The 26113-nt window shown below is 31.2% G+C and overlaps 1 protein-coding gene across 8 annotated transcripts; it reads right to left on the reverse strand.

The window, feature by feature from the left end:
- Positions 1-301: 301 nt before the first annotated feature.
- On the reverse strand, positions 302-24491 carry LOC124357941 (melanoma-associated antigen E1-like). 8 transcript variants are annotated; one of them, XM_046810069.1, is made up of 9 exons: positions 24412-24491; positions 8975-13232; positions 7913-7981; positions 3731-3802; positions 3250-3321; positions 2768-2839; positions 2287-2358; positions 1805-1876; positions 302-615 (listed from the first exon to the last, which is right to left on the reverse strand). In XM_046810069.1, the coding sequence occupies exons 2-9, from the start codon at positions 13086-13088 to the stop codon at positions 611-613; spliced, it is 4548 nt and encodes a 1515-aa protein (XP_046666025.1). In that variant the 5' UTR covers positions 13089-13232; positions 24412-24491; the 3' UTR covers positions 302-610. The 8 variants fall into 8 exon arrangements, with proteins under 8 accessions (XP_046666025.1, XP_046666024.1, XP_046666029.1 ...); XM_046810068.1 differs by having other exon boundaries at positions 24309-24478; XM_046810073.1 differs by lacking the exon at positions 8975-13232 and having other exon boundaries at positions 24309-24484.
- Positions 24492-26113: the final 1622 nt, after the last annotated feature.

Below are 26113 nucleotides of genomic sequence, written 5' to 3' on the forward strand. Positions count from 1 at the left end.
AAATAATAATTTTAGTAGTAAAAATGTAATAATAGTACAACTGAATCTTGATATTAAAATAAATAATGGTAATAAGTATTCAATACGTAAGTACCAGCAGTAATAATTACACAACTAAACTTGTACATTAAGCAGGTTAAATCATCAGTCTGGTTAGTTTTGTCATTAATCTTTATATTTATATCAAACTGTTGTGATACTTATTTTCTGTGATGTTGCCTGTGTAATTTTATTTTATATTTATACATTTTACGTAATATTTATTGATAAAAGGGCTGGTGATGAGCAATGAAAGTCGGCATTATAAGATAATGACATTTAATTAAAATAAGAATACAATAAAACATAGAAGCAGGATAAAATCCGCGATGAAATTCCTATGCGCATTACATTGGTCTCATGGAAATTCAACAATTTAAAAGAAGATAATCACTGAACTATTACAGTAGTCTCCAACACTCGGAAAGAGAAAATTAAAAACCCATGTTGAGCTAGATTAGAAGAAGAAGAATTAAAGTTGTTTCTGGAAGAAGATGGAATTCTAGAAGACACTGGAAGGCGAAGACTGTTAATGTTGCTCAGGTCAGGCTACGGTCTCCGTTATGCATCTTTATTCTACACAGACAAAATAAAAATAAGATGTTGTTTAATAATATACAAAATTAATATAACAAATGTAATTTAAACAAGATGGTTGACATTATCCCTAGTTAAATTTTTTTAATTAATCTAAAGGCTGTTTTATTAGATTTTGCATGACATGTATATTTAAATATTATTTTAGTAAAGATGAAAATAATAACAATAATTACCCATTACCGCTTTCTCAAACCCAATATAAATGACAGCCACCTTCTGAGTGATCATTTTGGCAAAGGATCTTAGGTGTAATTTAACAACATTTGTGAAAAACTAAAGATAAACATTGTAGTTACTTGTACACTAATTATACATTATTGTTATAGACAACGTGGAATAAATAAAAAAATTCAGTGACGCTTCCTGATATGAATGTTGTATTAAACAATCGATTGTTGTACCAAAACAAAAGTTCATGTTATGAATAATACAAATACTGTTCAGTACTTGCGTAATGACAACTACCATCTGTATTATAAGCCAACTGGTCGTCAAATGCTATCTTATGCAGTGGAACTGGTAAGGTCTGGGAAACAATATTAATGTTTCTGGCACAATGTGATCAACAAGGTGAGTATTTTTCCTCATCAGCAATTATCACATCGTCTTCGTCACTAAAACGAAGATAATACTGGTGAAGAGACCCTAGCCCGGCATACATTTCAGTCTGCAGCATGTAAAATAGTACAAACCATACATGAATGGCACAGGACATAGAGGAAATGAGGTTTCTTTTTGCAACATATTTAGGTTCTAAATAAGATCGTTGACATCCTTATATAAATTTGTTGTTCACTATAACCAAACTCGTCTATAGGTGGTAATTTTGCATTAAATACGAGTTTCCTGTAAGTTAAAATTCCTTTGTACCCGCTACATTTGTTTTTAGAATGTATAAAACGACCTACACAGCTTTTATAAATAAATAAAATTATCATTTTATTCCCTTCAATTTGCTATTTAATCCAGCCAGCAGTTTGGGAGCAATAAATAAATAAATGTCATTATAAATTGTTTTTAGAGGAATGAAATCAAGTTAAATATAAATGTTTTGTATGCAAACATCAGCTAATAAATCTGTAAGAATATTTATCACGAAGTAACAATCCATTACAAATATTACTAACATAATATTAAAGCATTAGAATATTTGCGAGTAATTTACCTTCTCCATTATCTTTATCTTCTTCATTCATCACTTCGATCCGAGGCGTCGGTGGCATAGACACTGGTGAACCTATAATTTCCCAAAATAAAATCTCAAAACTTTCAAAAAATTTGATTAAATTAAACTGAAAGTTGATACTCATATGTTTCTAGAGTTAACATATATATACCATGTATTTGTTATAGTAATTAATGACAAACTTCTTTAAGTATCATTGCTTTAAGTATGCTTGCTTTAAATCACAAACCATTTTTACAATTTTCACTATGACATTGAGTGTACGAAGTTTATATTGAAAAAAGAAATATGGGACGATGTTTAGTATTAAATTGTTGCGGAATGAAATCAAGTTAAATATAAATGTTTTTTATGCAAACATCAGCTAATAAATCTGTAAGAATATTTATCACGAAGTAACAATCCATTACTAATGTTACTAACATAATATTAAAGCTTTAGAATATTTGTGAGTAATTTACCTTCTCCATTATCTTTATCTTCTTCATTCATCACTTCGATCCGAGGCGTCGGTGGCATAGACACTGGTGAACCTATAATATCCCAAAATAAAATCTCAAAACTTTCAACAAATTTGATTAAATAAAACTGAAAGTTGATGTTCATATGTTTCTAGAGTTAACATTTATAGACTATGTATTTGTTATAGTAATTAATGACAAACTTCTTTAAGTATCATTGCTTTAAGTATGCTTGCTTTAAATCACGAACCATTTTTACAATTTTCACTATGACATTGAGTGTACGAAGTTTATATTGAAAAAGAAATATGGGACGATGTTTAGTATTAAATTGTTGCGGAATGAAATCAAGTTAAATATAAATAGTTTGTATGCTAACATCAGCTAATAAATCTGTAAGAATATTTATCACGAAGGACCAAACCATTACAAATATTACTAACATAATATTAAAGCATTAGAATATTTGCGAGTAATTTACCTTCTCCATTATCTTTATCTTCTTCATTCATAACTTCGATCCGAGGCGTCGGTGGCATAGACACTGGTGAACCTATAATTTCCCATAATAAAATCTCAAAACTTTCAACAAATTTGATTAAATAAAACTGAAAGTTGATGTTCATATGTTTCTAGAGTTAACATTTATAGACTATGTATTTGTTATAGTAATTAATGACAAACTTCTTTAAGTATCATTGCTTTAAGTATGCTTGCTTTAAATCACGAACCATTTTTACAATTTTCACTATGACATTGAGTGTACGAAGTTTATATTGAAAAAGAAATATGGGACGATGTTTAGTATTAAATTGTTGCGGAATGAAATCAAGTTAAATATAAATGTTTTTGTATGCAAACATCAGCTAATAAATCTGTAAGAATATTTATCACGAAGGACAAATCCATTACAAATATTACTAACATAATATTAAAGCATTAGAATATTTGCGAGTAATTTACCTTCTCCATTATCTTTATCTTCTTCATTCATCACTTCGATCCGAGGCGTCGGTGGCATAGACACTGGTGAACCTATAATATCCCAAAATAAAATCTCAACACTTTCAAAAAATTTGATTAAATAAAACTGAAAGTTGATGCTCATATGTTTCTAGAGTTACCATTTATATACCATGTATTTGTTATAGTAATTAATGACAAACTTCTTTAAGTATCATTGCTTTAAGTATGCTTGCTTTAAATCACAAACCATTTTTACAATTTTCACTATGACATTGAGTGTACGAAGTTTATATTGAAAAAGAAATATGGGACGATGTTTAGTATTAAATTGTTGCGGAATGAAATCAAGTTAAATATAAATAGTTTGTATGCTAACATCAGCTAATAAATCTGTAGGAATATTTATCACGAAGTACCAATCCATTACTAACGTTACTAACATAATATTAAAGCTTTAGAATATTTGTGAGTAATTTACCTTCTCCATTATCTTTATCTTCTTCATTCATCACTTCGATCCGAGGCGTCGGTAGCATAGACACTGGTGAACCTATAATTTTAATGAAATACAATCTCAAAACTTTCAATAAATTTTATTAATTTGAGCAAAAAGTTGATGCTCGTATGTTTCTAGAATTCACATTTGTATACCATGTATTTATTATAGTAATTAGTGACTAAATTCTTTAGCTATCATTACTTGCTTTAAATCACGAACCATTTTTTCAATTTTCACTATGACATTGATTATACGAAGTTCAAACATTCAACAGAAAAATGAGACGATTCTTAGTATTGAATTGTTGACGTTGATTTTACCAGGCACGACGTCAACCGGAAGAACTAATTAATATAATCAATAATATAATAATAAACTATATAATACAATATTTTACGTTTATGTAAACTTCTATATATGATGTAAATATCTGCTAATGATTCGTTTACAACATTTATAACGAAGTACCAATCCATTAGAAATATAATAATCTTATAAATAAAAATGAATGTCGAAATGTGTTGGTAAGCGCTAATCTCGATAACGGCTGGACCAATTCGGTTAATTGTTTTTGTAAAATGTCCATTGCAATCCAAGGAAGGTTTTTATGAAAAAAAGGTAAAGAAAAGTTTCCTGGAATATTTTGGAATTCAGAAAAATTGTAGTTTTTACGTTTTGTAATTCAAATTAAACTGGCACTAAACAGCTTTAGCTACAGTTCGGCAAATTGGCTGAAACATCTGTTTACATTTAAAATTGATTAATTATTAAGTAAACAGTGCTTGATCAATATAGTGTGATGCAGATAGTAAATAAAAAATAATATATCAATTTTACTCCAGATTGCGCCAGTGACGAATTTAAATAATCTAATGCATTTTAAATACTATTTAAACAATGTTTTGTTACAAAACTTAATGAACAAAGTTATAAATGTTTTCACATAATTTACTTTTAACTGGTGGGCTTCCTTTACATTGTGATATGGCATTTTAACAGTGGCGTATGGGAAAACAGAGAAATGAATAGTAACATGCCTGAACGATTCATTCTTTCCCTGGCTACAGTCCAAAAAACAAGTGTAACGCAAAACTTTAATAACGATTATTTCGGAATGTAGCATAACTTTATTAAGAATTTTCCTCTTATACCGAAAGTACATAAGAAGTAGGTAGGACTTCCCCCTAGGTCGTAATAGGCTTTTCAGTCCTACTTATGTGTGTATTTTCTTCATCAGGACAAGGCAAACTCAACTATGGCAACACGATTTTGACCAAAATAGATTTCCGAGAACTACTTACGTTTTAAAATGTGTATAAGACTCCCATCATATTACACCATAATTGCTTTTAACTAAGTAATATAAGCACTTCGGTTCTAAAGATTGCGTGCGAAGCCGCGGGTAACAGCTTGTCTTATAAATAAAAATGAATAGCGAAATGTGTTGGTAAGCGCTAATCTCGATAACGGCTGGACCAATTCGGTTAATTCTTTTTGTAAAATGTCCATTTAAATCCGAGGAAGGTTTTTATGAAGAAAAAGTTAGGAAAAGTTACCTGGAATATTTTGGAATTCAGGAAAAATTGTAGTTTTTATGTTTCATAATTCAAATTAAACTGGCACTAAACAGCTGTTGACAGCTATAGTTCGACAAACTTTCTGAAACACCTGTTTACATTTAAATTTTATCAATAGTAAGTAAACGGTGCTTGATCGGTAATGTAATGCAGATAATAAATAAAACAATATAAATTTTACTCCAGATTGCGCCAGTCACGAATTAAAATCATCTAATGCATAATGTTATAAAACTAACCTTAATGAACAAAGTTATGAATGTTTTCACATAAGTTACTTTAAACTGGTGGGCTTCCTTGACATTATGGTATTACATTTTAAAAATGGCTTATGGAAAAACAGAGAAATGAATACTAACATACCTCAACGATTCATTCTTTCCCTGACTACAGTCCAAAAAACAAGTGTAACGCAAAACTTTAATAACGATTGTTTTGTAATTATGCATAACCTTAATAAGGATTTCCCCCCTATACCGAAAGTACATAAGAAGTAGGTAGTACTTCCCCCTAGGTCGTAATAGGCTTTTCAGTACTACTTATGTGTGTAGTTTCTTCATCAGGACAAGGCAAACTCAACTATGTCAACACGATTTTGACCAAAATAGATTTCAGAGAAATTTTGATCGAGGCAATATGGCAAGCTAAACTGTGACATAGTAGGTAAGTGAATTTAAACGGTCTTAAGTAGGCACTTTTTAACCGAAGTGGGCATCTCAGTCCTACTTAAGTACGTGTGTGTGTGTGTGTGTGTGTGTGTGTGTGTGTGTGTGTGTGTGTGTGTGTGTGTGTGTGTGTGGTGTGTGTGTGTGTGTGTGTGTGTGTGTGTGTGTGACCCTAATTTCCAAGACATCCCCCTGCACACCTCTTTATTGGTGTATTATCTTTTTTTGTGCTACTTACCTTAGGGATACTGAAGATTATATTATGGTTCTGGATTATCTCCTTTTGTTGGCAAATATTGTGCTCCGGCTTGAAGCACCAAGATAAGGTAGATTACACAAAATGAGTTCTTATGTTATAATTACGGATTACTTCATTCCATTATATCTCAAACATTGCGATTTTCTTCCATTGTTAATAACTTATATAAATGACAGTAAGAATACATTCTCAATTTATGTTATGTTTCTGAGTAACCTTGGTATGTTGAATGTATGATAAATTTCGTAGCTGAAGTTAAGGTTCAAGGTGATGATTTAAGGACCCATTAAGGACAAGTAGAATCGTGATACAGCGAGATAGGACATAATGAACAGATTAATATTTCTTTAATAACTACGGGTGGAACATAAGATAATGTAATGATGATCGGAAACTTTTCGCTGTTGAGGTTACAATTTCAGATAATATATTATTTGAGAAAGTATCAAACCCGTCCTTGAATTACAATAAAAGTGGATTGAGGTGTTTTACATTAATTACCATGATAATCGGTGAAGCAAGGTTAAATGTTACGACTTCTGTTATGGTTCTTTAATATGATGTCCTGTGAGCCCTTTTAGAATATATTCTGGAGCATCAGTACATTGTGTGTGCCTGTTATACATGCCACAGTTCTGATATTGTCAGAACAATAACACAGAGTAGTTAGTTCAAATGGAGTTTTATTCCAATAACTGTAAGTAAATATATATATATATATATATATATATATATATATATATATATATATATATCACTAACATTATAAATTTGAAAGTTTTAATGTTTGGATATTTGGATGTTTGGATTTATGGAGATTTGTCCTCGAATCACGCTGAAATTGCTATACGGTTTGTGTTGAAATATATATATATATATATATATATATTACTTATAGTTATTGGAATAAAACTCCATTTGAACTAACTATTCTGTGTTATTGTTCTGACAATATCAGAACTGTGGCATGTATAACAGGCACACACAATGTACTGATGCTAATTAATCTGAATTAACATTTAGAGTGCTTTTTACCACCCATATCACATTCATTTCACCAAATAAAGTCAAATTCAAATTGCAAATTAGTTCGTTTACATTCGAATGTTATGATAAGAACGAAACGTAATAACGTTTTATAATTCAAATTAAACTGGCACTAAACAGCTGTTGACAGCTATAATTCAACAAACTTTCTGAAACATCTGTTTACATTGCTAATGAAAATAAAATGATAATAGCGGGCGACTTATTATGCCAAAACACCGGGGGTGAATTTAAACGACCAGAACAGACCCATATTGACCGCAGCAACTTTTTAGTTGTACGATACACTTCTGTCATTGGGATAAAAAGGCTAACTCTTATTGTTACTGAAGCCATCAAAGAACTTCAATAAATTATCATGGAATGTGGGAGGGAAATACTAATCAAAACTGACTTCACTTTACGACTTCAGGATCCCAAACCTCTGTTCTTAAAACTTAAATCTAAATTGTATCAGGAGATTGGAATAGCATTGAGTGACTGTTGATTATCTCTAGACTGTTATGTCATAGAAAAAGAATACATAGATTTATTATCCAGTTTTTCAACAGAAAATTGCGTGCGAAGCCGCTGGTAACTGCTAGTTAAAAATATAAATGTATATGTAATTTACCTTCTTCGTGGAATGGTTCATCAGATATATCGCAGGCATCGATAGTATAATCATCTTCCTCTGGTGAATCTAAAAGTCCCCAATACAATATATCAACAGTTTCAAAAGTTTTATGTATCAGAGCTAATATTAATATTATAAATTACATTAAATTTTATAATACTAGATAGTATATGGATAATAACTATTTAAACTAACCAAAGTTTTAGTTGGGAAATTTGATGCTCATACGTTTCATTTTAACGTGATAAGGTAAACCAGTTTTGCCATCATGGTTTAAATTGTACAAATATACGATTATAGTTATTTATAAATGAGTTATAATAGTTTTGAAAATATTTATTTCTACATCGAAGATTTGATACGGGTACTCTTAAACTCATAATTTGTCAAAATTTATTAATAAGAGCCAGAGGAGTAATATATTTAATGACTAGATCTTACAGTAAAACTGTTGATTTGCTACAAAATGTGGTTGTGAATAGAAAAGATATGAATTTCATCAAAGCCACTTCTGAAATATACGGACAACCGGAATTGGTTACCTTTTTGGAACTTTGTTACAGCTTGCTACCTCACTAACGATCTTTGGTAAACTGAACTAAAATTTCATCAATATTTGCTACAAACATAGTTAATAACATAATGTTCTATCCCATGTATTTGTTATTGTAATTAATTACAAACTTCTTCAACTATCTTTACTTGCTTTAAATCACGAACCATTTTTACAATTTTCACTATGACATTGAGTGTACGAAGTTTACATTCAAACATAAAAACGAGACGATTCTTAGTATAAAATTGTTGGCGTCGATTTCGGAAGAACTAATTAATATAATCCTGGACCCTTGGTATTTAATCCAGCACTAAATAAATAAAGCACTAATAAATAAATATAATTATAACTCTAAGAACATTTTTACCGAAAGTAAAATAAGATAGATATTAATTTAGTATGTAAATATCTGCTAATAATTCGTTAAAACATTTATCACGAAGTAATAATACATTAAAAATATTACTAACGTAATATAATATATACTCGTATAAGTAATTTACCTTCTTCGTAGGATGGTTCATCACTTCGATCCCAGGCATCGGCAGTATAATCATTTTTCACCGGTGAAACCTGCAGTACTGAGGGATTAATTGATGACTCAGCCAAATTATAGTCACCCTTGATGATTTTTACTAACTTAGATGGCAATTCTTCAAGAGAAAGGTTCATTAAATTCCTTAGAAGGATGTCTCCATTATGGTTTCCGTTAAATTTCTTTTTTAATGTTTCTTGCACGATTTTATCAACATATTTGTATCTTTCTTCTTCATTTAGCAACTCCAAAACCATCCGTACAACAAACAGATTATTTTCTCTCAAAGAAGGCAACAAATGAATACAGTTTTTACTGTTATTTAATGAGTTTCTACAGTCAGCGCTCAGATTAATCAGTTTGTCCTCTCCAGCAAATTTGTTTTTGTAAATCGTGTCAAGGAATTTCCTACATAGCTTCATATTCTTTTGAGGCAATACATATTTGATAAACAGATTTTGTACTGGATGCAGCTTCATATTGTAAGCAATATACTCACTGATAAAATACTGTGCAAAGCTCTCGTGACTGAAAGACATATTCCCTTTGTTGAACATCAAAAGTCCAATCTTCGCCAGAGTGCTACTCATGACTTCGAGACCAAGATGCCGTTCATACAATTCTAGTTCATTCATTCCGGGCAACTTTTCAATAAGCATCGGTGAAAACATCTTTTTAAGCGAGCATTCTTGATGTATCTTACGAAAGGAACATTCTGTCATCGCCTTGATGACTTCGGAGCACTCGCTTTGACCCTTAAAGTAAAGAACAATTTTGTTTGAAACAAATTTACTATATAAATTTTTCAGTTCAATCGTGTCACTAAAGCGACGGTCGGTGTCAATGAGGACATCTGCCAACATAATGACGTTCAATGAAACGTTTGTAAAAGATTTGTCCTTTTCATCAGTCATTATTTTTTCCCATTCCTCGATAACATTTTCGGCATCGCAACGGAGAACACTGAGCTTGATTTCCAAAGGCGGGCTTCTACTGTTGTACTCTTTGGCCCAGTACCGAGCCATTAGTTCTTTTTGCTCTTGGCGATCAAGGTGCTTCAAAAAATAAGCTGATACTTGAAGATTATTTTCTAGCTCAAATTTTTCTTGAACTTGAGCAGTAATCACGACCTGTTCCAAGTTACAATGGTTCCGCAACGTGTTAATCCAGACGTGCACAACACGTTGAATTCTTTTCACATCCTCATCTATGTTAGACTCGTACGAAAAATCTTGAGAAGGCTGAATTTCGTTGAAGCCGTCCAATAAAAGTACGGTTTTAAGGTGAAGATTTTTTTGAGACGGAGACAAAATGTGCCTGAATAGTTTTAGCTCTAGACTACTGTCAGGATTTGTAGAATATAAGGTTTTCTCAATTAAGCCGACACACGTGTTTATTGAAGTGTAGTCTTCGGGTATTTGTGGAGAAATATGTTTAGATATCTTATTCAAGTCAATCTTTAAAACCCAAAACATTTGTTCTTTTCTCTTCTCACAAATGCTTGTAAGTATTGTTGACTTTCCAACACCAGAGTCACTCACAAATATAAAAACTTTCTCAGAATCTACCTTCTTTATGAAATAGTTTTCTGGTATTATTTTTGTTTCCGTCTTGATTAATCTTTTAAAAGGATGTTTTGAATCAATGTGAACAAGATCACGATCACTTTTTATCATTATCAGGTGTACATTTGTATCTCCGCTTCCACCACACAACTGTTCGTATATGCCATGACTTGTGTCAGGTAAGCCTATCACAACCCCACTGCTGTAACCCTTGCTTGGGTCCCATTCCTGGAGTTTTTTTATTCCATTCTCGTGTAAAACGTTTACTATAAACTCATTTTCGACCCCAAACGATCCAGTAACAAGAAATATATCTTTTTCAATACGTTTCTTGAATACCGCACGATCAACAATATTCTGGCAGAAATTCCTTTCAATGTAATATCGCTCGTCATATCCTGGAGAAACAAAAGCTTCTGTGTTGTTGATGACACACTCCTTTTTCTTATTAATGATCTCCCACAAGTAATTCTCATCCAGCACATCACAAGCAAACTCAATATCGTTTTTAAACAAAGAACTCAATTTTAGCTGTTTCCCTTGAAACGTTATTTCGTAGCCCAGTATTTTCTTCTGTGAGGTAGAAGTTAAATCTCTGAAACTATGATTACAATTGTTGCTGAAGACAATTCCTGTTACAATTTCTTTCAAGGTATTTAGAAAAAGGTTTTCACCATTTGATACTATTATTATCTTCTTCTTAGTACCTTCTATTTGATTCCCAAGATCTCGTGCTAGTATTTTAGTATTTTCATCATACTTTCCACTAGAGCATGTGATTACTGGTAGAATCGACGCTGCAGATAAATAGGAATCCACAGGAGAGTTTGCGGCCAGTAATGTTTTAACCGTGCAGAATATAAATTTAAACTTGTTGGCACCACCTTCGTTGCCTTTTGATATCTTTTCCAAACTACGAAGAACTTTGATAGCGTTGAATTGTACATGTTGAGCGTTAGAGAAGCACAAGATGTTTTGTCCATCGGTTGCTAAAAAAGTCTTTATATTTTCAAATATATCCTTTAAACTTTCATTATGAAACACAACGCCATCTACTTCTCTTATAAGTTCACAAGTCTTTAGTTCGGAAATGCCTGTTGTTTTCAGTATGTTTATGAACTCTTTCAATTCCTCTATTACATTTTGCCATTCCTCTCGAGTTATAAACTTTTCTTCATCCATTAGTAATTTCGTTTCAAAATACTCCACACAGCAATAAAGAAGTTCGCATTTTTCAAAATCGAATGTGTCGTCGTTGAGTACTTCTTTAAACACACGAGTTCTTGTATCTTTGTAATCAGGATAATTCACCACAACACGAATTTTCTGTTGAAATTCCAAAATAATTTCATCAGCCTTATCAAACTTGGTCGGAAGATACCTCTTACATAAAGAATTTAACTTTTGTACAACTCTGTCCTCTTTAAAAAAATCTACACTTAGGGCGTACTTAGTCGCTTTACAATCACCAAAGTACAAAAGATCATCATTCTTCAAATCCACTTCCAACAATAATTTCATCGGTTTTTTAGTACAAACCAACTCCCGGTTTGTAAGACATGTTACTTCTTCTATTTCTTTTCCTGCATACTTATCGTTTTCTTTGATGGCACAAAACGAGACGAAATATTTCAAAAGATATAGTTTTTTAGAATTAATATTAGTCCAGTTTGTTGATAAAAGCTCCGAAGTTTTGATTTTATGGGTTGAAACCGAATTTGAGTATTTCACTTGGAACATCCTACAACGATTTTCCTTTTCATTATTGTAAACCATGTCATCCATACTTCCAACACCAGACACCTCAATGGCCATAGACGAACTCTTAGTTCCTCTTTGTCTTAGCAATATCTGTAGGATTCTCTGATATTCATTCCCCCATACAGTATTTCTCGGTGGTTTTAATTGTGAAGATACCCGTGGCTTTTTGGAAGATGTAAGATCTGTTTTAGGAACACCAGAGTAAGATGAATCTGATTCCAAGTTATTGTTAGGTCGAAGACTACTACTGTTATCTATGGCAATTTTTTCCGCTAAGCCCTGTGGTACCTCATGGTCCACATTGTCGCTATGATTATGTGTGTTACTGGGCGTACTGTTATTGCCAGAATCATACATAGTTCCAGATTGTTCTTTACTTTTCAGTGAGGTCTTTTTCTTGTATTTATGATCCGCGACTGCAACACCAGGTTTATAATCTTTATAGAGGCCATCACTAATACTTGTTTTAACATTTTTATTTACTTTCAATTTCTTTGAGGGTGTTGGCATATTTGTATCCTTGTTTGAAGCCCTTTTATGGGGTTTGTTTTTTGTGACGGTCTTGTCCTTATTTTGTGCAGGATCAGCAATATTAGTGATCGATTGAATATCGTCCGACACATTTGCTGCCGACTCTGTCCTACGTAATTCGTCTAGTGAAACATTCTCAGGATTATTCTCGTCTTTTAATTCTTCATTGGATTCGGAAGTGTTTTGAATTTCACGTAAGGCCCGATTTTGGTCGTTACCTTCCATTTTGAAAATGATCACAGTGTGTACTATGTTAAAATCTCATATAACCAATATTTTTACTATTCGTATCAAATTCTGAACAGTATCTCGCCACCAACCACATACTTTCTTGTAGAAATTTTCTTTAGACGGATTCAGTTACTGGTTCTGTAAGAAAAACAAAATTCAATATTCAAAATTATAAAAAAACATATACTATTTCAATTTCTAAATAAATTTAAATCTGTGAAAATATACTCATAGACACACAATTTATATCATTGATTAGTGTAGTTATTTGTAAAAATAATTCGCAAGTATTAATGGTTGATCAGTACGTTTGTTTCTATAATGAGATATGAACAGATAAAACTAAAAAAGTAGTAAAGAATAGCGATTGGATATCAAATCGGAGTTCTGTTTAAAGGTTAAGTGGAAGAGAGGGCTATTTCGCCTCAGAAATAGACTGCTTTCATTCAATTTCATTATCGGTTGTAAATCTACAAAGTTTGAGATGAAACTAATCAAGGAAGGTAGCGCTCTCAAAATGTGCCCCGTTACCGTGTCTGTCATTCTTAATTGAGTTCTTAATTATTCCTTCTCTGAATTGAGTCCTCTCTCTCTCTCTCTCTCTCTCTCTCTCTCTCCTCTCTCTCTCTCTCTCTCTCTCTCTCTCTCTCTCTCTCTCTCTCTCCTCTCTCTCTCTCCCTCTCTCTCTCTCTCTCTCCTCTCTCTCTCTCTCTCCCTCTCTCTCTCTCCCCTCTCTCTCTCTCTCTCCCTCTCTCTCTCTTCTCTCTCTCTCTCTCTCTCTCTCTCTCTCTCTCTCTCTCTCTCGCACCCTCCGAGTGAGGTACACGGTGTCCACCCTCCCCTCCCCTTCAACAAGAAAGCACTAACGTATAAAACGGCGCAAGTAATATATTTTTTTTCTTTACTGTTTAATAACAAGTTTTAGTCTAAAGAAAGATCTATAAACCCTTGTTAAACCTGGTGGTTATTTCAAATAGAATCATACAAGTAAAATGTATAAAACATTTTCGCCTTATGAATTTTATTTGTTTCATTTAAAAAACAAGTCTAGGGCTATTAAGAGCCGAACGAGTAGGCGGTCATTGTTATTGTAGTTAAAAGAGCAATGTTCAACCTCATGAGTAGATATGAATATGGGGCTCCTAGACCACTTTTGGGACAGTCAGAAAATCAATATAAAAATACTGTCCATTCAACCATAAATGAATCTGAGAAATCAAACTCTAAATCTCAATGAAAAATAACCGAAACTATAACTGTTATCTTCTACTTTCTTAAGTTGTTTAATGAAAAATCTTCGAAATTTTTTGAAAAATCTTTATTCTACAAAGTTATTTATAACATATTTTTTATGTTTTATTGTTGTCTTTCCAGTAACAATCAAGTGTAATTTATAATTTTTATTCACTTCTTTTATCTTTTTTGATCTAAAAGGCTTACAAATCTCTTGGGTGAATGTACTTTAAAATCTTCCAATTCTGCTATGATTGTAAGCCCGAATTTATCTTTAATATTCTATAAATTCATGATCTTATACTTTTTTGTCTTCTAAATCAATTAATTTCTTATATTCTTTGAATTTTAAATCGCTAGCCGCGTTCAACTCTTATAACAGTGCCATTTATTACGAAAAAATGAGTAATACAAGAACGCTTCTACACAAAATTGGGTAAATTATACACTTTTAAGGTGAAAGATCGACATTGTACTTCCAAAATACACAAAAAAGCCGTGTTTTGGCGTAAAACATGACAACAAGAACGTAAACATGACAACACGAACGTAACATACGTTTTTGTTATGTTTACGTTTTTGTTGTCATATTGGAATTTAGAACTTAACATGAACGTGAATTTGATGTTTTATGCTTTATTTAACGTGATTTTGCATGTAAATTCGTATTCTGAGTGAGTTTTTGGGACCAAAACACAGGTTTTTGTGTGTTTTGGATGTATAATGTCGATTTTCACCTTAAAAGATAACAATGAATAACAATAATAAATTAAACTTGATTGTTAACGGAAAGAAGACTATTAAAGATAAATAATGTGTTACAATTAACTTTGTAGAATACAGATTTTTCAACAGATTTCGAAGATTTTTCATTAAACATATTAAGAAAGTAGAAGATAACAGTTATAGATTCGGTTATTTTTCATTGAGATTTAGAGTTTGATTTCTCAGATTCATTTATGGTTGAATGGACAGTATTTTTATATTGATTTTCTGACTGTCCCAAAAGTGGTCTAGGAACCCCATATTCATATCTACTCTGATGCACTAGTGTACCCTTATGTTTATTCTTTCGCCCTTAAAATTAAAGGAGGTGTCCCATTTGAAAAATGTAGTTAACGCTCATCTAACCGCCTTGTTGTTTTTATCAACATTTTAAATTTTATTCAGAATAAAAACCAAACTTTCTTTTACTTCATAGTGTGACTATTCAAAGTATGCACTTAAAAATTAACTAAAAAGAGTTTGAATGCGTATTAATTAAGTTATTTTCCATAAAACTAATCTGAAGTAAGACGCGTAAACGTGTACGAGGTTTAACATTGTTCTTATGGTGGGGTAGGGGGGTGGATTCAACGTTTCATTACAGGTTAAAAAAACTTAAGGTTTTAAAAACTTGGTGCAAAAATATCTACTGTCTATAATTACATAAATATTTGACAGCAACTTTTATATTACATTTAACTGATGCAACCTTTACGGCATTAAGATCACCAATTACGGATCTTAATTGAAATGTAAGTAATTTTTTGCAAATTGTTATAACCTTGAAATGCTACAAGATAGCATTAGCCCCTTCAATATCGGACAGATATTCGTGATGAAGACTTTGATTAGAATGAGCTCAGGATTACACGGATGTAGAGGAAAATCTTCCTGGAGTGTGGATTCGAAGAGGATCCACTGAATTGTCTACCAGGTCCCTAGACGTTGAGTAGCAACATTGGAAATTGGTTGTTCATTTCAGAGTTTGGCTGAGTTAGAGCATAAAATAACTGCGGAACAATTTTGAATTTATCGCACTTGTGGACAAAATACTTAACTACTACTGGTAAACAGTTAATAATTGTATTATTATTACTTAAACATCCACCTCAGCAACCAAAAGTTTTTTTATTTTTCCTACAAGTTCCAGTATCTCAAGAAAGAAGAAAGATATTTTAAAACAGATTGAGTCAATATGTCTAATGCAATATAATCATGATCCTAATACTAACTTTAGATTTAAAACATTAAATCTAGTTCAAATATGCTGGGTAAAAGTTTGTACTTAGACTAGTGAAAATTAACTACCGTACTACTAGTGTATAATGATCAGCGGTGGTTCGGAGCCGTTATCTGAAGGAATGTGCATAAATGAATGAGGCAGAAAAAAATAAAAATTCATCCACATATAATACATATATAGTAATATGAGGTTCCTAGGACACTGTCGGGTCAGACCGAAAATCAACATAATTTCTGTCCAAAAAACTATAAAAATAAAACAGAGAATCTGTTAAAAATAAATGAGAAAATGTGTTAAAAACAACTTTAACGTATCTGCAAAACAACTCACTAATCTGTAAAAACAACTAAAAATCAAGAATGTTGAATCAAACGAAAATCTCTAATGTTCAATTTTTAGTTAAACATTTTCCCATGATAAATGGATCCTGAAACATTTAGCTATACATATTGCGTAAAAGAAGTTTTTGAACATCATTATACCACACATTACAACTCAAAGATTTATTGGAAAAGCAAAAAAGTTTTCGATAATAAACTGAATAATTTACGGAAATCGGCTAAAGAAAACCGAATCAACGATTAATAAAAATGTGTGATATTAAAAGAATTACGCGAGCTAAGGAAAATGAGAACGATCTAAAACTATTTAATAATGAAAAAATCTATCAATCGCTAATGAATTATCTATCACAACTGCTGGTAAAACTAGAAACTCTGAAAGAAAATCCTGAAGAAAATATTATTGATGTCAAAGTTTTATCATCAATTAATGGAATTTTTAAACAATTCATTTTAACAAGTTCTAGTGAAAATTTGCCTGTTCAAAAATACCTATCTATAATGAGACTAGAGATCAAAAATCTGATTGAAAAATTCTTAAATATTGATTTATTGTATGTACAACAGGAAGTATCATCTCACTGTTTTGATAACCGATTTAAATAAGCTTATTTTCTCTTCACTATCTTAATGTAAAATTGCTATGTACGAGATGTTTAAACCATTTCTACAAAACAGATTTAGCAGATCATTCAGAAATTTGTAGGTCAAAGTATACTAATTAACAAAAGAAATATTCTCATCCGTATATCGTGCATATGGATTTTGAAAGTATATTAGAGAAAATTTCGAGTTATAAAAACGATCCACAAACTTCATCAACTGCCAAGATTCAGAAGCATATTCCCTATGGTTTTACTCTATATTAAGTATCGGATGTTACGAATCGCATGTACAAACCTATATGTTATAGGAAGAAAAATGAAGAGGATTTTCCTAATGTACCAGTAAAATTGTTTAAGGAGATCAATATATTTTCGAAATACAAATACAAAGCTAAAAAATATAATTCCAAGAACAAAGATCCTCTGAAATTGACTGAAGAAGAGAAGTGTTTGTATAAAAATTCAAACATTTGCAACATTTGCGAAATTGAAGGATTTGGTGAAAACAAAGTTAGTGATCGTTGCTATTTAACCGGAGAATTTCGAGGAACAGCTCATAGAATATGTTATCTGAACTTGAAAGTTCTTCAGAATATTCCAGTTTTTTGCCATAATGTGTATAATTATGATATTCATCTGTACATTAAATAATTAGCCACACGATACGGAAATATTGACTTAATTGAGAACACTGATGAGAAATATATAAATTATTCTGTAAATTTTGCTTATGGATTTGTGTTTTGAAGGTGATAAACCTAGGAAATTCATAAATGTTTCATTTTTAGATACATTCAGATTTATGACATCATCCATTCAAAAACTTAAAAACATTTTTGAAAAAAAAAAAAAAAAAAACTTTAAACACACAAATAAGTTTATACAAAATGGTTTGAATAAAATAATAGAAAGGCGGCCAAATGATCTTGAAGAAACTTTTAGAATTTTGACTGATACAGGCGTATTTCTTATGAGTTTACCGATAATAGTCAAAAACTTGATCACACAAAAGAGTAAAAGATTCAAGATATGTATTCAATTTTGACAGATGAGAGTATATCTGAAAAAGATTATCAGCATTGCTTAAAGGTTTGGAGCAAATTAAAAGAGAAGAATCTATCAATATGCTCAGATTTCTATAGTATTCAAGATTTTCTATTACTTGCAGATATTTTAGAAAGTTTTATAAAGATTTGCTTGAATTACTATAAACTCGATGCTAAATACTATTTGACTGCTTCAAACTTAGCCTGGAATGTCATGCTAAAACTAAACAAAATCGAACTAAAACTGATACACGATTACAAGATGTTCTCAGTGCGATATATATGAACAAATAAGAAATATTTGAAAGATTTTTACAATAAAAACCTAAAAATTGTCTACTTTATGTCGATGCGAATAATCTATGTGGCTGAGCGATATCCCAAAAATTACCGTACACGAAATATCTTTGATGGACCCAAAATCTTATAAAAAATAAGAATGGACAGACACAATTTTGGAACTTTCGGGAGATGAAGATTATGCGTATATTCTTGAAGTTGTTTTACAATATCCTGAAAATGTACAAGAAGATCATAGAGGTTTACCGCTTACTCCAGAACATTTAAACAAGAAACTGCACGACTTTTCTAAACAAAAGAGAGTACGTTGTTCATTCTCGAAATTTTAAATACTATCAAGAACACGGAATGGTGTTAAAATATGTCAATCGAGTAATCGCTTTTGATCAGAAGCCTTTTATGACAGAATGTATCGATTGTAACACAAATATGAGAACCAAAGCAACAAGCGACTTCGAAAAAGACTTTTACAAGGTAATGAATAACTCAGTATTAATCTACGGAAAACGTATGAAATATATTTGACATCAAACTAGGAAATGAAGAATTTTTAATGAAACAGGTAAAAAAATCGAACCAAATGCTTCAACATGTTTCCGGATAATTGTATTGCGAGCTACATATACAAGCAAAAGGTTCAGTTTAATAAGCACATTTATAGGATTTTCAGTTCTGGACCTTCCAAAATTGCTGATATACCGGTTTTATTACGATAAGCTAAAGAAATATGGTCCGGATTTGAGCCTCCGTTACATGGATACAGACAGCTATTTCCTAGATATGTCGAAAGACCCTTATACAATTATTAAAGGAAATTTGGCCGAGTTTGGAACTTGCGAATATCCGAAGAATCACGAGTTTTTCAGTATTATTAATAATAAAGTAATAGGAAAATGTAAAGACGAGCTGAATGGTGAGATACTATAAGAATTTTGCGGTTTGCGATTGAAAATGTGGTCTTATAAATGTCTTCATAAAAACCCTGTGAAATGTAAGGGAATCAAGAGAAGTGTTGTTAATAAAACAATAAACATGAACAATTTAAAGAGATGCTGATTCGACAATACTAAAGAATTTAGGGAAATGATTGTAAAAAGAGCTATATGCATGAACTGTATATGGCATCAATCAACAAACTGGCGTTGAGCTCTAAAGATGATAAACAGAAAATAGGATCGATACTGTAGCATATGGTCATAAAAACGACGTGAAAATAGATATTTTAAAAGATTTAATAAAATAGGAAACCATATGAAAATCCTCTTAAAATCCATGATAAATTAGTTAAAACCATCAAATAACAATGAAAAGTCTTTCAAAAATGTTACAAATAACTGCTTCAGAAAAAATCTTTTAAGAATATTACCAAAAACTTTTAAATATCAATGAGAAAATTGTTCAAGAATATTATCACAAATAGCTAAATATCAATGAAAAAATCTTTGAAGGACACTACCAAAAACTGCTAAATATCAATGAATAGTCTGTTAAAATGAAATGTTTTGAATAATTTATATAACCATTAATAAAGACCTAAAAAACTACGTTGATATGTCAAATTTTATTAATAACAAGAAGAATCTAGCGATATTTCAACAATTAAAATTATGTTGATTTTGTCCAATGTTCTTCATTTCTAAGTCTTAATTACAAACTTTTTCTGTATAAATGGAGATTCAAAAGAAATGTACAAAATGTAAAGAAATAAAAGATTTAAAGGAATATTCTAGAGATGAAAGACAAAAAGATGGACTACGCTATTACTGTAAGGATTGTTATAATACACTTTTCTCTAGGAACAACTTTCTCCTAAATCAAACACATTGTGGCGGGCTTTTTAAAAACTAGAGTTACAAACATTTTAATGGTGTTTCCAAATTGTAAATTTTAAACTTAAGATTGATGAACAATAATTTAATTACATTTTGTTTTAAGTAATGATTATCACAAGTAATAATTCTTCAAAATTATTACTTTTTTACAACAAATTACAATTAAATTTGCAAAAATAATGAAGTAACTTTGCCTATCATCGTCCTATTCTCAACAGAATAACACAAATTGTAAGAAGTTAAATATCACACATGTTTAAAAGTTGTAAAACAAAATTGCTCAACGCACATTCGTAAAACCTATGTACAATTTAAAAAATGACATAATTGTATTTATGCGTACAAATAAATGTAACTTGATTAATTCCATTGTGATTTCCATTTACCTCCTTCTCTATCTATACAAAATATCTATCAAACGAATAAAATTAAAAAATTTTCTTTTGAAAAATGCAACCATTCCATCAGTATTTTCTTATGACGTTGTCACGTTCAACTGTCGTCCGTAAACCGACTTTACAGACAACCGGGTTTTTGTGCGTGCAGCCGGCTCCATCGAATTATAAGAGGTCACGTCACAATATAATTAAAAAAAAAAATTATTCTTGACAGTTTTTTATATTTCCTCTAATGACGAACATATGAGAGCTAAAAATGTTAGATTTCTTATGGAGTTTAAATTGAGAAAACGTCTTTTAAATAGTCGTGTATTTGAATTCTCTAAACTGTTCATAGAACATTTTTAATTTGGGAGTTTTCCTTTGTTTTTTAAATATTTTAAAATTTGTATTAAAAATGTATATTTCTATTCCAATGCAAGCATTTAATAGTTGGAAGTTTAACTTGGCAAGGAAGCTTTATGCGTAATTTTCTTTTCTAACTTATTGTACGAACGGAGACGTTCTTAACACGGATAAGTTGTCTTTTCCGTTTAGCGTTTACAAATATCTTGAATAAAGCAAACGGTCCCAAATGTCAGTTGTTGCAGTTAAAAACATTAAAATAGACGCCTATTATTTAAAGGTGTTTTCTCAATGTTAAACTCGATGAGGAATCCTAACATTTTGAGCTCTCATACCTTCACAATTAAGGAATATACAAAAAACTGCCAAGAACAGAAAAGGGCTTAACTTACATGTGTTATCGTAAATAATAATAATGAATAGGGTGTTTTCTAAAAACCCAAGTTGACCACCATTTTGGAAAATGGCGGTAATTTTTAAAGTTTGATGTACATATATTTAAACATCTCTAAGAACAAGGAAAGGGACCCAATTCACATTTCTGTCATCAGATTTATATATTTCAAGATCACAATGGTAGCCCATTAAAAAACCCCCACTCTGTATACTTGGGGGCCGTAATATAAATTTACATTTAAGAATGTGTGCAATTTCGTATTACGAGTCAATTTTACACAAACAGTGTCAACAGCAAAGTTATATTTGTACAATATTAGCTTTTAAAATAGAATACACATGAGATCCAAGACATTGAATAAATTACAAATTATTTTTAATTACTACTAAATTTAAATAACAATACAAAACTGTTTAAACACTTATATGTGTCACATAAAAGATACCTTTCACCTTTCTGCAGCAAAAATACACGTGAAATACACTGCAAAATCAGCTTCGATTGTGTAGTGTAGTGCCTCACGTTGGTTTCAGGATGTGTCGTGGGCCGGTTACTATACCGTGGGTCGAAGTCACAAATGTATTGGGGTTGGTGTCGTGGTTCTAAATTATTGTAATCTCAGGGTCCAAGTTGGCTAAATCCTTGTGTAGATCAAAAACTCACTGTGTTAAATTTTGAAGATAAAGGTGATTGATTTCACAGTACTCTCTGGATTGTCACTGATGTAATCGAATTTAAATTGTATCAAAATGGCATTTTAATGTAGGTACGTCTTTGTCTTTAAACGAAACTTTTCAATTCATATCAGAATTGTCCAAATTGACTAATTTATTTAAAGGGTTTTAAATTCTGCGAGTCTGTTAATGTTTCCTGTCTGTGGCTTATATTAACGCTTACCAATTTCCTCGGCAGATGGGATAGATATTGTCAAGAAACTCAGTTTGCTATTTAGATTTATTTGCACACAATTTATAAATTTAATTTACTGATTTTGATTTGTTTTTATGTATATTTATTCAAAAAACATTATTTCCCATCGCCATGTAGTAAATTTTTACTTTAAACGAACAATCTGTCCACGTCACTGTCAGGAGCATCTCTCCTGTCTGCTTTGCTTGAGATTTCTCGCAAGAAAAAGGAATACCAGATTGCGGCGTAGTGTCTAGGACAATGCCCCTTTCCAAATGCCCCTCATGATGATTTGAATCTCGTTCAAATCAGCGTCTTCACGCTTTAATTTAATCTAATTCATTGTTAATAAATACGGAACTCAATTACGTCTTCTATAATTTATCAATTTGAGTCTCTTCTATTTATCCTAATTATTTATCTATAAATATTTTTATTAAAATTTTTACAACATGTTTTCTGTGGTCATTGTTCCTTCAACACTCAATTTGTCTCTACCCCTCCAAATTAGCTTGTTTGCCTCATTATATTTAGTACTTTAAATGAAGTGAACTTTACTTGTGTTTGATCCAATTTAATTATTTGGATTTGTTCCCGTGTAAAGTTAATTTATTTTTCTACTATTAATTAATTAAAGCATAACTCCGACAACACATTTTTTTCAGTTTAGCGTTTGCCAATTCCCCGCGAATATTTGAATATCGTAATTTGATCTGTCACACGATATCGTAAATAATATTTGTAGGTTAACTTGAAAATTACGAGTAATCGTTTACAAAATATTTTATAAAGCTCCATGTGACATTCTACACTGATCGCAAACATTGGTAAATAAATAAGTAACATTCAACAACTATTACACTATAAACCATAAAGAAGTATTATTCAACATAATGTGGTAATGTTCTTTGTAATTTCTGAAACGCGGCAATATGTTTCCCGCCAATAAAAGCGCGGGAACAAACTCCACCGCCTTTTGTGTTCTCGCCATCTCAGTCGAAATTATTATGTTTCTACTGCAAGAAATGTAATAGCGAGAAAATAAAATAAACAAGTTACAACTGTAAAACGTTCAATAAAACTGATAAATTAACTCTACATAATTTTCTAAATACAATTTTTCGAAAAGAAACTTACGTTACATAGTAACTATTTCAACTTTATTTCTACAAAACTCAAACTTTTACAAACTAAAAATCTTTATTTTGCATACACACACAAAACCTAACCCTAACGTACGAGTATAATATAAGCCGTTGAAGTAAAACTGCGTGTTAGGAGCGGCATATAAACTTTTGGCATGTTTGAGGCATTAGTAGTATAAATTTTAATAAAGCCATATAATATTTCGTAGTTTTATGACACAATATAATTACTAATTACTAAAAATAGTCACCAACTAACATTTTACTACACTTTTTCTAAGTCTAAACATTAATTTGTAACGTTTTTATTAGTGTTAAAAGAAAACGGCATTTTGTTACAAAGTGCAACTAATTACTTTATAAGTTTAAACAAATTAGGCTACTCTGGAACTAACGCAGGAAACCTCAAATATGAGGAGGCACTAAAAATCTATGATTTTCTAATACCAAAGGTTTGATTATAAATAGCAAGAAAAAAATTATCATATTCAATCTTAATTTATGAAATTATTTGCATGTAATAACGATAAATTCGTAAAATATAAGTTGGCCTGTAGTTATAAATTATGATTGTTGGTAAACTTCCAACTTAGTTATTGAATAAAATGTTATCAGTTAATTATAATTAGTTGATATACAAATGAATATTACTAACTTGTCCTCATCCTGTGTAGTCACTGATGATTCTCATGCACTGATGATATACGAGTATCCCACCTAAACAGGAATATAGCAACTATACACAAACTTATACACACTGTAGGTCGGCGATGAAGTTGTGTGAGCCGCTGCGGGAGGCGATTGTGTGCATGTGTCTTGCATTCCGCTGCACTTGCGCGCGCTTTTTTATTGCAAAAACGCGCCATTGCGGTTTAGTAACTGTCTGTTATCTGGTGTCTGTGAACGGAAGTGGTAGGCCTATGCAGATAACATGTGGCATTCATTCATCTCACTGGATGCATTCTCATAATTAAGAGGACTTTCAAAAAATACCATTCTCTCTCTCTCACACACACACACACACACACACTCTCACTCTCCAGGAGGTTGACTTCAATGTTGAACGAATTTGATATACTTTATATGTGTTAATAATAAAAAGGAAACATTATAGTTCTTTAATAAATGTCCTGTAAATGTTAATGAGTTTTTCGTGTTTCGTTTTATGGATTTGCAACTAAACCTATAACTTAAGCTCAAATTTGCTCTACTGAGTTATTTAACTAAGTGTAGGTTAATGTAAAATTCTTGTTTTCTAGAGGGGGAAACTTTAAATTGCAACCCCTTATCTTGTGTTATGTCCTTTTGAAGGTTAATTAAAAAGAAACACAATGACACTAATAAATCATCTCTACGACGTTTCGAGAATAACGTAAAAAATAATAATCAAGGAACAATGCCTTGTCTTGCGCATATCAACACAATTCATGCATGATATCTTCCAGTAAGACTTTGAGGTGCCCAGCTTATCCCTTTAAGTAGTAGCCTATCTAATTTTTGTGGTGTGTAAGTTTTGATAAGATGTGTCTTTTCTAGGTGGCATTACAATGTAAGAGGTTATTTGCCCATAACTGCTAGGAACGTCGTAGAGATGTTTTATTCGTGTCATTGTGTTTCTATTGAATATACCTTTAAAATTACATATCACAAGATAAGGATTGCAACTTGAAAATTATAGTCACCCTCTTCTACCCCTCTTTGCAAAGGGGTTGAAATTGTTTTATCCTCTAAAAATCCATAAAAGTATTTTAACAAGTCTGGTGAAGACTGTACATCGATATCACAATCCGTTTTGAGTATATCCAGACGAATCAGGACTTAATTTACACCCTGTATATAAAACAATCACTCATTACTTTTGTATATTTTTAATTATGAAGTAATTCCAAAAATTACAGGTGTATCAGAATAAGTCTATGGGTGCTAAATTAAGATTTACAACCCTGTATACACTTCTTATTTTTAAACAATTTCCACACCAAATTGTTAAAAATTTATTATCTTCAAAAATAGAACAAATATCTTAATTTTGAAATTTTGAGATGTATGGTGTAACATCTCTTTTAATTTCTGCTTCACAAAACTTATGTTGGTGAAAGGCAGACACCTTAATATCATTTACTACCATAACATTTTATTGTAAAATAAACTATGCTACAGTACATTTGCTATTTTAACGTGAATATTATGTTAAACATAATCGTGGTTCTGCTTGAAAATGTATGAAGAAATGCATATACTCCCTTATTGTAGCAATTAAGACTGTAAAGTGAATTGGACTATGGACTATAACTATACGATTATTTTTTTACTCAGTATGAAGTGTTTTGAAAAACAAATTTTTTGTTTAACTCAAGAAGGATTATTCAATTGTTTCTTCAAAACTCTAACATATATTTCAAATGAAGAGAATGCAGAATTAATAATATTTACCTAACAGCTATCACTTTATCTCAAATG

This window comes from Homalodisca vitripennis, chromosome 3 (genome assembly GCF_021130785.1).
Source record: "Homalodisca vitripennis isolate AUS2020 chromosome 3, UT_GWSS_2.1, whole genome shotgun sequence".
NCBI classification, from domain to species: Eukaryota; Metazoa; Arthropoda; class Insecta; order Hemiptera; family Cicadellidae; genus Homalodisca; species Homalodisca vitripennis.